This window comes from Chelonoidis abingdonii, chromosome 2, assembly GCF_003597395.2.
Source record: "Chelonoidis abingdonii isolate Lonesome George chromosome 2, CheloAbing_2.0, whole genome shotgun sequence".
Classification (NCBI taxonomy): domain Eukaryota; kingdom Metazoa; phylum Chordata; order Testudines; family Testudinidae; genus Chelonoidis; species Chelonoidis abingdonii.
Window position 1 is genome coordinate 267,734,282 of NC_133770.1, and position 14,777 is coordinate 267,749,058.

Sequence of the window (14,777 nt, forward strand, 5' to 3'; positions counted from 1 at the left end):
AATCTGCTGCCTGCACTGGTCACCGATCTGGTAAAATTGCAAATCTGCCAGCTTCTTTACTATTTGTTGGTATACATGATCATTCCTGCTATTTTTACTGAAGTCCACTGTTTTGCTGGCCTTACACCAGAAATTTACCAAGAGCTGGCTGTACACCCCTGGCCATAAAGCAGGGTGCTTTACTAAAGACTGTTTTTGTTCAGTCTCTGTTGCAAACACAAAAGTCTCTCTTCTGGTGTGTTTGCAGCGCTATGGTCAGAAGACAATGGAAGGCTTAAACATTGACTCATTGAGCTGATGCATTCCACCAAGGAGGATTGCTTCCCTTTTCATTGGAGTTGATTGAAGATTCTTGGGATAGAGAGGAAAAGGAAATTGGCCTATGTGATTGTGGGATACTTTTGGCAGGCTCCCAGGACCTAAGCTGGAGGTGGGGGGATGGGGAAGCAATGGGGCCCAAACCCTGGGTTCCAGATTGATGTGGGATCAGACCATACACCTGTGTAGGGTCCTAGGTCCGAGCCCAAGTCTGAAAGATTTATGTGTAGATGAAAGTGGGGTTTGGGCTTAACCCTGAGTCTGAGTCCAGGCTTACATTGCAGTGTAGACATACCTTGAGTAGTTAAGTGTGAACTGTGCTTTATAAATCCTTGCTATCCTTTTTAGTAGTCCTCTCTGTGTCCAAGAATTTCTCTTGTGCTCGCTTTTCTCTTCCCCCCACCTTCGTTGCTGTAGTAGTTTCCCCAGTACTGCGATTACGCTTATAGTTTCCTTTATCTTCCACCATCCTTTTAAAAACATGGATATCTGGGTCAGTGTCTCTCCACTCTCTAGGTTATGCCGTTTTGAAGTGATAAAACTCTACTTAGTTACTAGGTCTTCTTTAGTCTTGCTTAGAATTCTGACTTCAGAGATACTGGCTCTTGGAGCCCTTGTGTTGGTTGCAGTTTATTTTCTGTCTGTTATTATGTGACCCTAAGATTTCATTTTCCCATAGAAAATGTATATTTTTGCTGCTGCTTCTGCTTAAAGTTTGCTGCACATACTAGCCATACCAGGGCCCTGTTGTGTTAACTGCTCTACAGACTCAAAGACAGCCCTGGGCCCTGCCATAAACAGTTCACAATCTAATAAATACACGTAACTGCTCTTTCAAAAGTACCTAAAGTTCCACTGACTTTCAATAAAACTTAGGCTTCTAAATGATTTAGGCACTTTTGAAAATTTTATCTGAGGCCTACGAGTCCTACTCTCTCTGGCACTCTTTAAAAATGAAAAAAATCTCAGGCCAATTTTTTTTTAATTTTATTTTAATGCATATCTAACGGTAGGTGGCTGAATATGGAATTAGGAGCCTAAATGGCCTGATTTTCAGAAGTGCTAAGTAACTATGAATACCAGGGCACTTTTATTTAGGTGACTACCTAAGGAATTAGGCATGGGATTTTCTAAAGTGCCTAAGATATAGGCAGGTGCCTGAAACCCATTGATCTTCAAAAAGAGCTGGTCACCAACTCCTTTGAAATTCCCAGACAAGGAGCTTAACTTCAGTCAGGTACTTCTTAAAAATCTCAGTCCAAGAACTCCAGGCACCTGACACCACTCAGTGGCTGGGAGAGCGATTGCACAGGCCGAGAATTTGCACAGGTTGATTACATTTGTGCTGCTTGTCCAGGTGCGGTCTGCTGATTCTTTGAGAAAACAAGCATGAGAAAGAGGGGAAAGATCCCCTCCATCTTCTCTTTGCTGCTTTAAAAGTGGGATAGCCATGCTGACAAAACCAGATACGCTGCAAGAGCACTGGATAAATTGAGACAAAAATTCCACTGCCCAATCCCAGCACAGTGAAACATGCAGTTTTAACAATCACTGCTTCCTCAGTTGGCGAGAACAAGACATTTTACCTAGAATGACTTGGAGATGGTTGTACTAATGTGAAATTCCCTCAAGCATTCTCTGAAATTAGGAAGGAGTTTATAGCTAAAATCTTCCCATCAATCACAGCTTTTTTCTAATGAACAAAACCATTTATATTAAGATTGCTTATTGCTGAGCATCTTTTGATTTCTTTCTTTTACATAGAAAAATCAACCAAACCTAGTGTATAACTCTTTTGTAGGCTGTGTCTTTTTGCCATGAATTGCAAACTTGAGTGGTGGAACTATTTTAGTACCATGAACGTCATTTTTCAGCATTTTCAGTTTTTATAAAAAAGGTTTTGTCTTTTATTATTTAGCGATCAGTGCTTGAGGTCCCTACTCAGTTTGCCTAAGTAAGGGCCAAGTAAGGAAGCAGTCATTGATATCAATGGCTGCTTTGTCTGAGGGAAGATTGACTAAAAATCTCAGGTTTCGGATCTACATCAGCATATATTTGGTTGCACGTATTTGCCTATTTCTGTAACACTTCTGAATGGTTGCTCATGAGCTCTGGTTAAAGATGTTTTATAGTAGACATTCTTCAGGGCATTTACATCCATCTCCTACATGTCTTAGTCTGAAAATGTCTCTTTTTTCTTTTCTTTTCTTTTTTGACCAGGTCAACTAGAACAGTCTCTGTAGTGCAGAACTCTCATAAATGTGAAGCAAACCATCCACCATTATGTTTGGCACTAAAAGGTCAGTTTCTGTATTCTGTTTTTCATCATTCAAAAAATGTATAGTGAATGTGACCATACTGTGAAGCTTTATTTGTGGTAAATATAATATTATGCAAGGTACATAAACAGGATACATTACTATTGTTGTTTTATCTGTTTTTTCCCCTCCTGCTGTATAGTCCCTTAGTTCTTTTTCATGCGGGGAGCAATATATAAACAGAATTATATTACAGCTACCAGAAGCACAATGTGACACCTCTAGCGTACGAAATAGAACATTATATTGGTATCAGAGTGCATCCAGCATTCAGAAGGAGAGATGCTGGAAATACACAAAATGGAGTAATACATATCCCATTTTCATGAGTGCAAATGTATCATTGCTGGGTTCATAGTAATGGGCTTCTAAAGCTGCAATTTTGTGGATTTCCATTTCTTGCTGATCGTGTTTCAGGGTGGTGGGAAGTTAAAGCCTGTGCCAGATCAAATGATTCTACTAAATGTAATATTTATCCCATGAATTATGCTACAGTTGAGCTGGGATTGATATTTGATTTATCAGTGATATAATTTAATCTGTAAACCACAGGTTTCAAAGCATTTTGTTCTTCTACTATCTCTTTATTTCTTCAGAGTTTTACAACAAAAGGCCAACAACAGGTTTCATCCATTTCATCCATCCAGTGGCCTTGGAATTTTATTCTTTTTATTCACCCCCGGATTGCATCTTAAATATTATGTCAATGAAAATTTCCCATACAGATTCCTTTCTGAAAGCCAAACACTTCTGTGTTGTATATGATAGGGTCAAATACATGCCAAGAATTATGTGAGGTATTGTTAGACCTTGGGTACAAGACGTTCTCACTGTCCACCTGTGAGATGCAGCTATTATGTAACATCTGTTTACTGTGTGTTGTGTTATTCCCTACCTCAAACAGCTGTGCCTCATGTACAATAGGTAAATGGTTCACTATATTCTGGAAAGATAGGGACAGAGTAGACCTTCCTGGCATACTGTAGATTTCTATGTATAAAGTGAGGAAATGCCTTTGACTAGAAAGATAAAAAGGGTAAAATGTGTCATCACACTGTGTTATTTTCAATAGATCGTGATCCCCTTGTTCAAATACTAGAAAACTGTAATGCGTTTAGGTCCAAATTTTCAAATGTGGCCATTAATTCTGGCTGCCCAAATTTTGGGTGCTCATTTTAGAATACTCAGAGGTGCTGAACCTGCTAACCTCACAGGTTGACCCTCCCCCAAAAATCAATGGGTACTTTTTTGAAAATTTCAGACTTCATATTTAATTGTCTGCTTATTGAAAAATACTGTTTGCAAGGAAATGTTGTGTTACACAAAACAGTTAACTTATGGAAAAAAAGAAATTAAGAGTTTGTTTTCCTCTAAAATGAAATCTGAATGAGTTCTAATATTGTGATGCCAATAATAATACAAAAGAGTTATTTTTAACAAAATCACAGCACTTTGATTTAAAGCCTAAACTCTCTCATCATCAAATTGTCAAAAGCTACCAGGTATATTGTAGCTGAACTCTTTTATTTCTACCTGTTGGTGTGTTTTATGTGCAAGGTTTGCATTCAGTGAATCATATCTATTTGAATTAGTCCTGACTGAATAATAAAGTTGAAAAAAGCAATTGTTCTATCAGAATAATTTTTTCGAACATGCAGCTTCTGAGGAAGGAAAATATTTCTAAGATGCTTTATCACAAGCCCCATTGACAACAGGTACTGACATTTTTAACAAAAGATATGAATTCCCCTTCATTTCGGTTTAATTTAAGAGCTGATCCCATGCCTTTAAATACTAAACTGTCGTAAGTGTTTTCAGTATTCCATTCTCATCTCTTTTATTTACCATGCGAATTTCTCTGTGATTAATTGAATCTACAAAAGGCACCTGCATGGAACTAGCAGAGGTGAGTATTTTTTCTCCCCAAATGAGTGTCTGATGTGATGTTTTATTCATGCTACATACTTACTCCAATTTTGCAAAAGCAATTTTTCATACTGTGGCCCAGACCATCCCTTTGTGGAAAAACCCATAGAAGGGGAGTCTTGGGTAGAGTTTATTTGAGCATTACCTTGCAGAGATCCCCTTCAGACTGTCCTACTGGCATGGGGTGGGATTTTCTCCATCCATAGAAGAGCCTATGTGGTCTGCTGCCATACCTGGCAGTGCATCTGGGATTTACAGGAGGCTCTGGCTACACAGCTCTATCTACCTTCCATTGGAGGAGTTAGGCTACCAGGGATATCCCCAGCTGTGACTATCTCTGGGTTCCCAAGGAGAGGCTACACAGAAGACATAGTATAACCCAAGACTTCTATCTTTTTGAACTTATCCCATATGGCTGGAGGAGATTTCTATTCACTGGCCTGCAAACTCTCCACGCTGTCCCCCAGCACAGACCCTGCATCATACCATAATGTGAAGGGGGGAGCTGCCACAGAGGCAATTGTGGTCCCTGTATTCTTCTTTGTATCGTACAGCACATTGACTACACAATAATAAGTAAACCTGGAACAGGCTTCCATGGGAGGTTTTGGGATCTCCATCATTGGAGGTTTTTAAGAACAGGTTGGACAAATACCTGTCAGGATAGTCTAGGTTTACTTGGTCCTGCCTCAGCTCAAGGGGCTGGATTTGAGACTTCTTGAGGTCCCTTCTAGCCCTACATTTACATTCCTATGATGCTAAATCAGTGCAGACTCAAAATTTAACTTAATTGAAATTGTTAGTTTGGTTGGAAACACTTTCTGGATTCCGTGTTTGTTTATAAACTCCATCAGTCCTTAAGAAATTTGTAACAAGCATAGCTATAACTGGTATTTATGAGGGAGACACATAACAACAATGGTTTGTGTCTTTGTGCTCTCTGCTGCTGGCTTTTTATTAACTAATACATTGTGGGCTGCTTTAGTTCCCCTTCCCTCCCCCTGTTAGATGCGCCTGCATGATTCTCCTAAAGTGGAGACAGAGGACTTAGATGGAAGTCCAAAGAGTTCAGGACTGGTGTATTTCTTTTTTGGATAGATTGTAGAGGCCTTTGCCTTAGGGGAATAGGACTGGATACAGCTGAAGATGATTACTTCTTGGAAAATTAGAAGCTGGATAAGAAAAGGGAAACGTCTCCCTGACACACATGATCACAATCTCTTGTTGCAGGAAGTTGTGGGAGTTCTTTTTTGAGCTCTTCTTTGTGAAAACCCGTTTGTTTCATTTAACTCTTGTCCATAAGATTTAGTTTTACCCTGAGGCAGATGAACAGTGAATATGGGCCAATCACTTTCCACTAAGAGTGTGACTACACTCGTGCGTGGTCACGTGCGTTATTGTGCCATAGCCCTCCTACTGTCCTCATCTGAAGTGCATTCCTGAAGCTAGCATGCATAAGGGATGTGGGTATGTATACACCTCCGCTGTGGCATGGCCCTGCACTTCTGTAGTGCAGTGTGGATTGGGGCAAGGAGTGTGCACAGCTCACAGGTACTGATAGTCCTTTAGGGCCATTTCCCCAATGCACTGATCACTTTGCTGTCTGACGCTTACCCAAGGTATAAAGGTCCCTGATCACCCATTGCCAGCAGTACTAGGCTACACTGAGCAGTTTGTCCTCCAAACAAACACCACTGGCATCTAATGCCATGGGAACAATCATAGAATTGTAGGACTGGAAGGGACCTTGAGAGGTCTTCTAGTCCTGTCCCCTGCACTCATGGCAGGACTAGGTATTATGTAGACCATCCTCTGTTTGTCTAACCTGCTCTTCAAAATTTTCAATTATGGAGATTCCACAATCTCCCGAGGCAATTTATTCCAGTGTTTAACTACACTGACAGGTAGGAAGTATTTCCTAATGTTCAAATTAAACTGCCCTTGCTGTAATTTAAGCTATTGCTTCTTCTCCTGTCCTTGGAGGTTAAGGAGAATAATTTTTCTCTTTCTTCTTTATAACAGCCTTTTATGTACTTGAAAACTGTTGTTATCCCCCCGCCAGTCATCTCTTCTCCAGACTAAACCTATCCGATTTTTCATTCTTCCCTCCTAAGTCATGTTTTCTAGCTCTTTAATAATTCTCTTTGCTCTTTTCTGACTTTTTCCAATTGTTCTACATCTTTCCTGAAATGTAGCACCCAGAACTGGACGCAATACTCCAGCTGACACCTGATCAGCACATCAACTCTCTTGAACTGTTTTTCCCTTTAGACTTGCCTTCCATGGGATCTTAACTACTAACTCCCTGAGTCTGCTAAAGTCTGCCTTCTTGAAATCCATTGTCTTTATTGTGCTGTTTTCCCTCCTATCATTCCTTAGAATCATGAACTCTCACATTTCATGATCACTTTCACCTAAGCTGTATTCCACTTTCAAATTCTTAACCAGTTCCTCCCTATTTGTCAAAATCAAATCTAGAACAGACTATCTCCTAGTAGCTTTCTCCACCTTCTGAAATAAAAAATTGTCTCCAATACATTCCAAGAACTTGTTGGATAATCTCTACCCTGCTGTGTTATTTTTCCAATGAATGGCTGGATAGTTGAAGTTTCCCCACCATAACCAAGTCCTGTGCTTTGGATGATTTTGTTAGTTGTTTAAAAAATTCCTCATCCACCACTTCTTCCTGGTTAGGTGATCTACAGTAGACCCATACCATGACATCATCCTTGTTTTTTAAACCCCTTTTGTCCTTACCCAGGGACTTTCAACAGGTCTGTCTCCTTTTTCTATCTCAACCTCAGTCCAAGTGTATACAATTTTAATATACAAAGAAATACCTCCTTTCTTTTTTCTCTGCCTTTTCTTCCTGAACAAGCTGTACCCTCTATACCAATATTCCAGTGATGTGTATTATCCCACCTGTGATGCCAACTATATCATAGTTGTGCTTATTCACTAGCATTTCTAATTTTTCCTGTTTATTCCCCATGATTCTCACATTAGTATACAGACATCTAAAATACTGATTTGATTCCCCACCTCCATTCTGTGTTGTCTCTACCTTATCCCTGCTATAAAAGTCCATGTTCCTCTGGATTCCGACCCTTCTCTCAGGTCTCCATATTTTTGACTTACCTGTGGGCTTTTGTCTCCTGCCCCCATCGAACCTAGTTTAAAGGCCTCCTTTGTAGGTTAGCCAGTCTGTAGCCAAATATGCTCTTCCCCATCCTCAATAGGTGGACCTCATCTCTGCTTAGCAGTCCTTCTTCTTGTAATAGCATCCTGTGGTCAAGGAAGCTGAAGCCCTTCTGATGATACCATCCTTGCAACCAGGCTTTCACCTCCAGGATGCATCTGTCTCTTCATGAGCCCCTACCCTGGACTGGAAGAATTAAAGAGAACACTCCCTGTGCCCCCATCTCCTTCACCCTTCTTCCCAGAGCCTTGTAGTTACGTCTGATCTGCTTAGGGTCATACCTTGCAATATCATTAGTGCCACATGGATGAGTAGCATGGGGTAGTAGTCAGAGGGCCAGATGATCCTCAACAATCCCTCCATAACCTCTTGGATGTGGGCCGCTGGCAGGCAGTATACTTCCCAGGATGCCATGTGGGGCTGACAGATGGGCGCCTCTGTCCCCTTCAGAAGCGTCACCAACCACCAATACCCTACATTTCCTCCTGGAAGTGGTGGCTGTGATTCTACCAGCTTTAGGGGTTCATGGCTTCTCCTCCTTCACCTTTGGGGGTGATTCCTCATCACTTCTTGCTCGAGCAACATAATAGTTCTTCATCACCATGGTGGGTATGTTGGGAGTAAAGGTGGAGCACTGCCTGCTGCCAGAAGTAACCAGCAGCCAGTTTCTCCCCCAGTGGCATGACAGCAGTGCATAGCACTTGATAAGAGCTACAGTGTCAGAGAGAACTGTGTGGAATGAATGTCTTAAGTCCCTCCCAGAACCTTACAGAACTATTCTTAATAACTTTAAACAATACTTCAGTGCTCCCTATAAAACAACTTAAAACAGAGCAGATAATATGTGGCAAAACATTGCTATGGCATTAAAGTGTACTAACAGTCTCCACAGCACAAAACCACAGCCAAAGGTATTAATCTTGAGAGTCTGCACCCAAATGGCTGCTTTCAGTTAGCACGTTACCTGCAAGGAATCAAAACTCATTGAAGTATCTAACAATGGAAATACATGGCGGTGCTCAATTGAGAACTTTCAAGCAGCACCACAGCATCGCAATAGTGTACCTTGACAGTCCCAAGTCACCTTCTGACTGTCCAATGTTCCATTATGTATGAGTGCACAGCATCACAAATATCCCTGGCCTGTTGGGAACCAGGAGCTGTGTGCACAGCGTGGGATTTGGCTACCTGTAAAGGTTTGGAAAACAGAAGTGCCCTGTGCCCAATCACCATAGCAGTATTCTCCTTTAGCCTCACATATATTATGCAAAGCACAGTATGCCACAATAATCTGAACTGTCTTGGCCATACTGGAATCCAGATGGGTCTAAAGGTGTCCCCAGTGGGTTTTCAGATGCCCCAACGCACACTACACCATCATTCTACAGCTACTCAGTCTGTAGTCGAATTCCCTTTTTCTTGGATCAGCGATGTTGGGGTAAGGTTTCGTTAGCCACAGTAGTAGAGGGCATGTGGGATCCCCCAAAACACGTCTGCACAGAAACACTTTACATTGTCACATTGTTTTGTGGGAATAAAGTCCTTTCTTCTCTCCTGTGATACAATCGCAACCTCCTAAGCACCCTGGTTTCGTGGATCTTTCCCGTGTGTCCTAACTTTGTGTTCGTGAACCGATCTCTGTGGTCCACTAAGCTATGGAGAACCAGCGAGTGGTAACCTCTGCAGTTTACATATTCACTGGCCTCTTTTGGTGGGCAAAGTATAGGGATGTGCATTCCATCAGTGGCCCCCACACTGTTTGGAAAACCCATTCTCTGAAATCTTGCTATAATTTCAGGGACTTGGGTTATGGGAATCACCTGTGGGTAGATCAGAGTATTGATAGTGTAGCAAACTATACAATTACTGCCCTGACAGTTGACTTCCCAGTCCTAAACTGGTTGGCAACTGACCAGTAGCTGTCAGGTGTTACCAGCTTCTGAAGGCAATAACCACCTACTTCTATACTGGTATGGGCTTCTGAAATCAAGTGGTCTGGCACTGGAGAGTTGTGAGAGCAGCTTGCACCAACTTCATGACTGCCTGCTTCCTCATTCTGAAGTCCTGCAGTCACTGTTCGTTATCCCCGTTTTCCAAGACTGTGTTCCCACCACACTATGCTGGTTCTCTGGGATCAGAAGTGGAGTTCCACCCATGGCATTCAACACATCTGTTTCATGAGACACAAGTGGATTTTCATTCCCCTTCCCCTGGTCAGCCATCTTTGCTGTCTGAAATTTCTTTGGACTGATTCAGTCCAGAGTCCAGCATTGCACCACATGAACATTTGTCCAATGAGCAGGAGCAGAACCACATCTTCACGGACTGACTTCATCTCTCCAATGGAATTTGGCAGAAGGGCGCGATGTCAGAGAGATGCAGGAGTGTTCGATCAATTTTTTATAATGGGCGTGCTGACAGCCATTGAACCAAACTGCAAACCTTGTATATAATGGAAACTCTTGAAGCCAGGGGGTGCGGCATCACAACTAGTTCCAGTACTTATGGGAGGTGCCATTGTCAACTGTGTGTAGGTGATGCACAGTGCTAACAATATGCAGCAAATCTGTTCATAGAGCATCTCTTGTGATGCACAGGAATCTGGGATACTGCCCCTGAAATAGCTTTAATGATGCATATTGAAAAGGGGCATGGTGGATGAGGATACATACACATGTATGCAGAGTGTACCTGTGCCTAGCACTGTGTATGTGAACACTTGGTGCAAGTATGGAGAACACGCACAAGTAACTGTCCACTTGAAAATATAGACATACCACTGCCCCTCTAAGGGTAAATTAAAAGAAAAACTGTTCCATTTTGCATTGTCATACTTTCAACCATCTACTAAAGGGTCTTCTGGCTAAAAATGTAAGCATCAGACTAGCCTTTTGTATTGTACCATTGTAAAACCTGAGATCCTCTTCTGTGGCTAGCCCCAGAGCCATCAAACCTCTGTCACTTTGTAACTTCTCTTGTTTAATGTCACCACTTTGCTTTGTAGTTTATTGGTAGAGGAAAGAGTCATTAGTGTCCAAAGATTGAAACACCATATCATCCCATTCATCATTAAGCAGAACTCCCCTTTGAACTGGATAGTTTTCTGAAAAAGAGACAGGATGATACAGTCCACATCATTATGCTTGAGGCTTGATCCTGATTAATTCTATTCCCATGAGTAGTCCCATTGCTTCCACATAATGGGCATCTGTGGCACATGTTGTGTGAAACCAAACACTGCATTTATGCCTGAGATCACTAATGGTTTTGTAAGGTATGTTGCATTTTAAAGTAAATTTGTGGCTTAACATGTAGACATATATAGAACTTTGACCCTCACTCCCAATGCCAATTGCCACTGGAGTGCTGAGGAATCTCAGTGTGGGCAAGGAACACTTCCCAGCGCAAGTAGAGTACGGGTATAAGGGGACGAGAGCTGAGGAAGCGTTGTTCTAAGTCAACCATAAAAATGTTGGCATACTGAGGGGTATAGCAGTCCCGCTGACTTGAAGGTATAAATTGTCCCCAAATCTGAAATAGTTATGGGTGAGGACAAAGTCACAAAGTTCAGCCACCAGGTTTGCCAGATGGTATCAGGGATGCTATTCCTTATGGCTTATAGTCCATCTTCATGTGGAATGTTGGCGTAGAGGGCTTCTGTGTCCATAGTGGCTAGGATAGTGTTTTCTGAAAGATCACCAACGGATTGTAAAAGCAGCAGAGAATCCTGTGGCACCTTATAGACTAACAGACGTTTTGGAGCATGAGCTTTCGTGGGTGAATACCCACTTCGTCAGATGCAAGGATTGTAGTTTCCTCAGGAAGTCAATGATGTCTCGAAGATAGCTGGGAGTGCTGGTAGTATAGGGCGTGAGGAGAGAATCTACATAGCCAGATAATCCTGTTGTCAGAATGCCAATGCCTGAGATGATAGGGCATCCAGGATTCCCAGGTTTATGGATTTTGGGTAACAGGTAGAATACCTCTGTAGATTTGTAGATTTGTTCCTGTGCTGCTTTAGGGAGTTTCTTGAGCAGATGGTGTAGCTTCTTTTGGTAATCCTCAGTGGGATCAGAGGGTAATGGCCTGTAGAATGTCCTATGGGGTCAGAGAGTTGTCTAGCAGCCTCTGGTTCAGTCTTTTTTATTATGATGTCAGAGTTGTTTCTGAGGCTGTGGATGGCATTGTGTTCTGCATGGCTGAGGTTATGGGACAAGTGATGCTGCTTTTCCACAATTTCAGCTCGTGCATGTCGACGGAAGCACTCTATGTAGAAGGCCAGTCTGTTGTTTCGACCTTCAGGAGGAGTTCATGCAGAATCCTTCTTTCTGTAGTGTTGGTAGGAAGCTTCCTGTGTGTTAGTGTGCTGTTCACCTTCGAGTGACTGGCTTTGCAACTGTAATAACATTCTTTTAATTTAGTATTTTTGTGTGTAATCTAGATTAGATTCTCTAGACTAACTTCTGAAGGCAGCACAGACTCTCAGTGACTGACCGGAGGTCCAGCTTCTGGTAGCATTAGGTCTGTTCACATTGTCGCTTTTAAATTTTGCACATCCCCATCTCTCTCATTTTTCACCATATCTAGCCTTTCCATTTTTCCTTCCTTTTTCCTCTCCCTGACTCACGTCCCCTCAGCCTGTCCTCTCAATTCTTAACTTCAGTTTTAATAGGTAAAGAAAATATCTAGGTAAGAAGTACAAGGATGGGAATGGGGAAGGGAAGAAAACTGGAGAGGAGCCATGAGAATGTCATATCTTATTGCTTAAAAGAAAACACTGTCCTGTTTATCAGAGACTTATATAACATTGACCAAGATGCATTTATATTTGAAGATATGATTACAATGTTTTGATAAAAAGTGACTAATTGGTAAGACTTTTGAGGAAAGATTCATCCAAACCCCTTAAAGCAAGTGGTCTGAGACAGTTGTGAATGAATTCTGCACATGCCACTCCAAACCTGGTTTTGCCTACCATTTTCTGTTGCCACCAGCATCAACAGCCCTGGCATTTTATTGGTTGAGTGGCAATGCAAGCCCCCTTTCTCTCAGCTCCAATACTTTCAGCTCTAAACTCAACTCCATCACTATGATGACCAAAGTCTCAAATGTCAAGGTGTAGCTGATGCTTCTCAAGCAGGGCCATCTGGCTCCTTTCAGCCTCTGCAGCTGCTCCAAGAGCTTTTAAGATGCTTCTGCTATTATCATGAAGATGGTTAAGGGAATGGCTGGACAACTTTGCCCTCCTGACAACAAAATCTCTTTTGACTCATCTTTGCTGTGCTTAAGCCAATGGTACGTTAAAGTACAAGTTCCTTGCAAAACCCCAATGATATCCACAAGGCATATTTATAGAACAATAATAAAAAAGTTCCAGGTGGTATGTATTTGGCTAAACTATTGATATTTAGTTAAAATCATGGGCCCGGTTGAAGTGAATAAGAATTTTGCCAAGCCACGATTTTGACATAAAAGACTGCCTTTGCTTATAGATATTATGTAGATCTGCATATATTATGGTCATACAGAATAAATTCACTATTTTTTCTTTTGCTTAGCACAGTTTGGAGGAGAGATGAAAAGTGCTTAATTGGTAAGGCTTGAGATATGCTGAAATCAATGAGAGCAGAGAGTACTTAGGTCCTGACTCAGCAGTCCATCCCTGTCCAGAAAAGCACTTAAACGTATACCTAAGTACTTTGCTGAATAGGGGTAGACTTAAACATGTGATTAAATTCTTCGCTGAATTGGGCCCTCGGTGCTTTGTTTTGAGTCCTTAGTATGCTAATAGTTAGCTCTGATTCTGGATATAGCTCCAATTTAACTAGAACTGTTGTTCTTGTCAGCTTTTGGCCTCAAAATATCTGGAATCTCATGAGTACAATTTATCTTAATGGCAACATCTTTGAGATCTGCTGGTCCCACAAGATAACAGCCATGATCGTTGAATTTTACTGAGACTCTTTCTCAGGATGATCAGTGCTGTGAAACCTGAAACCTAGCCCTGATTTGGAGCAATCCTAGTTTCCTCTTAATCTGAATGTGAACCCTCCCTCCCCAACCTATCTGAAATGCACATGTCTGGTAACCAGTGCCTGATATAACACAGCAGCAATCTCTCGACAGGATCACAATACAAATAATAACTGCCTATTCTCTTTCAGATACAGAAATAACAGCACTTCATCTTTGGCCAAAAGGAGACATTTCCTTATTAGGATGTCTAGTAACTTGCTCACTTAGGTATTTTTCTGCTGCTTTCTGCTGCCATCTGAGCATCACAAGCGCATTGTAATGAAATTTTTTGTAATATTTTGCAGGTTTTTCAAACACTTCTTGCAATAAATATTTTTTTAGTTATCTTCATGTCTTCAAATGCTTTTTTGTCCCAGCCCACAAATTATTACAGAGTCTTTCATTTGTCTTTTTGAACCTTTACATCAAAACAAGAAATCTCAACAATCTGATTTTTTTGGTGAATTCTATGATGTAACTGTGATAGCTGTGTCCAGTAACAGCTGCATTTTTATTTTTATTTTATTTTATTTTAGTGTATAAGGCCCTAAGGGTAAATTTTAAAAGTGGAGAATAGGAGCAGTCTGCACAGATGTTATTTGATAATGGGATTTGTTCATGCAGTTCTCTAGAACCTTTTAAAGGCTCAGATTGGTGATTTACTTTATTATGACGTTCTAGAAGATAACTGGTGTAGTATCTTCAGTAAGCATTCAGTAATATGAACCTGTCAGAAGCAACCAAGCGACTGTGTCTGAGACTCTGGGTATGTCTGCACTATGGGATTATTCCAATTTTACATAAACCGGTTTTGTAAAACAGATTGTATAAAGTGAGTGCACGTGGCCACACTAAGCACATTAATTCGGTGGTGTGCGTCCATGGTCTGAGGCTAGCGTTGATTTCTGGAGCATTGCACTGTGGGTAGCTATCCCGTAGCTATCCCATAGTTCCCGCAGTCTCCCCTGCCCATTGGAATTCTGGGTTGAGATCCCAATGCA

The 14,777-nt window shown here is 41.4% G+C and overlaps 1 protein-coding gene across 1 annotated transcript in view; it reads left to right on the top strand.

Annotated features, from left to right (window-relative positions):
* The window catches only part of OXR1 (oxidation resistance 1), a 542,358-nt gene that overhangs the window by 62,195 nt on the left and 465,386 nt on the right, over positions 1 to 14,777 (top strand). Inside the window, exon 3 of the mRNA XM_075063185.1 lies at positions 2,539 to 2,618. Within this exon, the coding sequence (XP_074919286.1) occupies positions 2,602 to 2,618 (17 nt within the window). The 5' untranslated portion in view covers positions 2,539 to 2,601. The remainder of the gene's footprint in view (positions 1 to 2,538; positions 2,619 to 14,777) is intronic.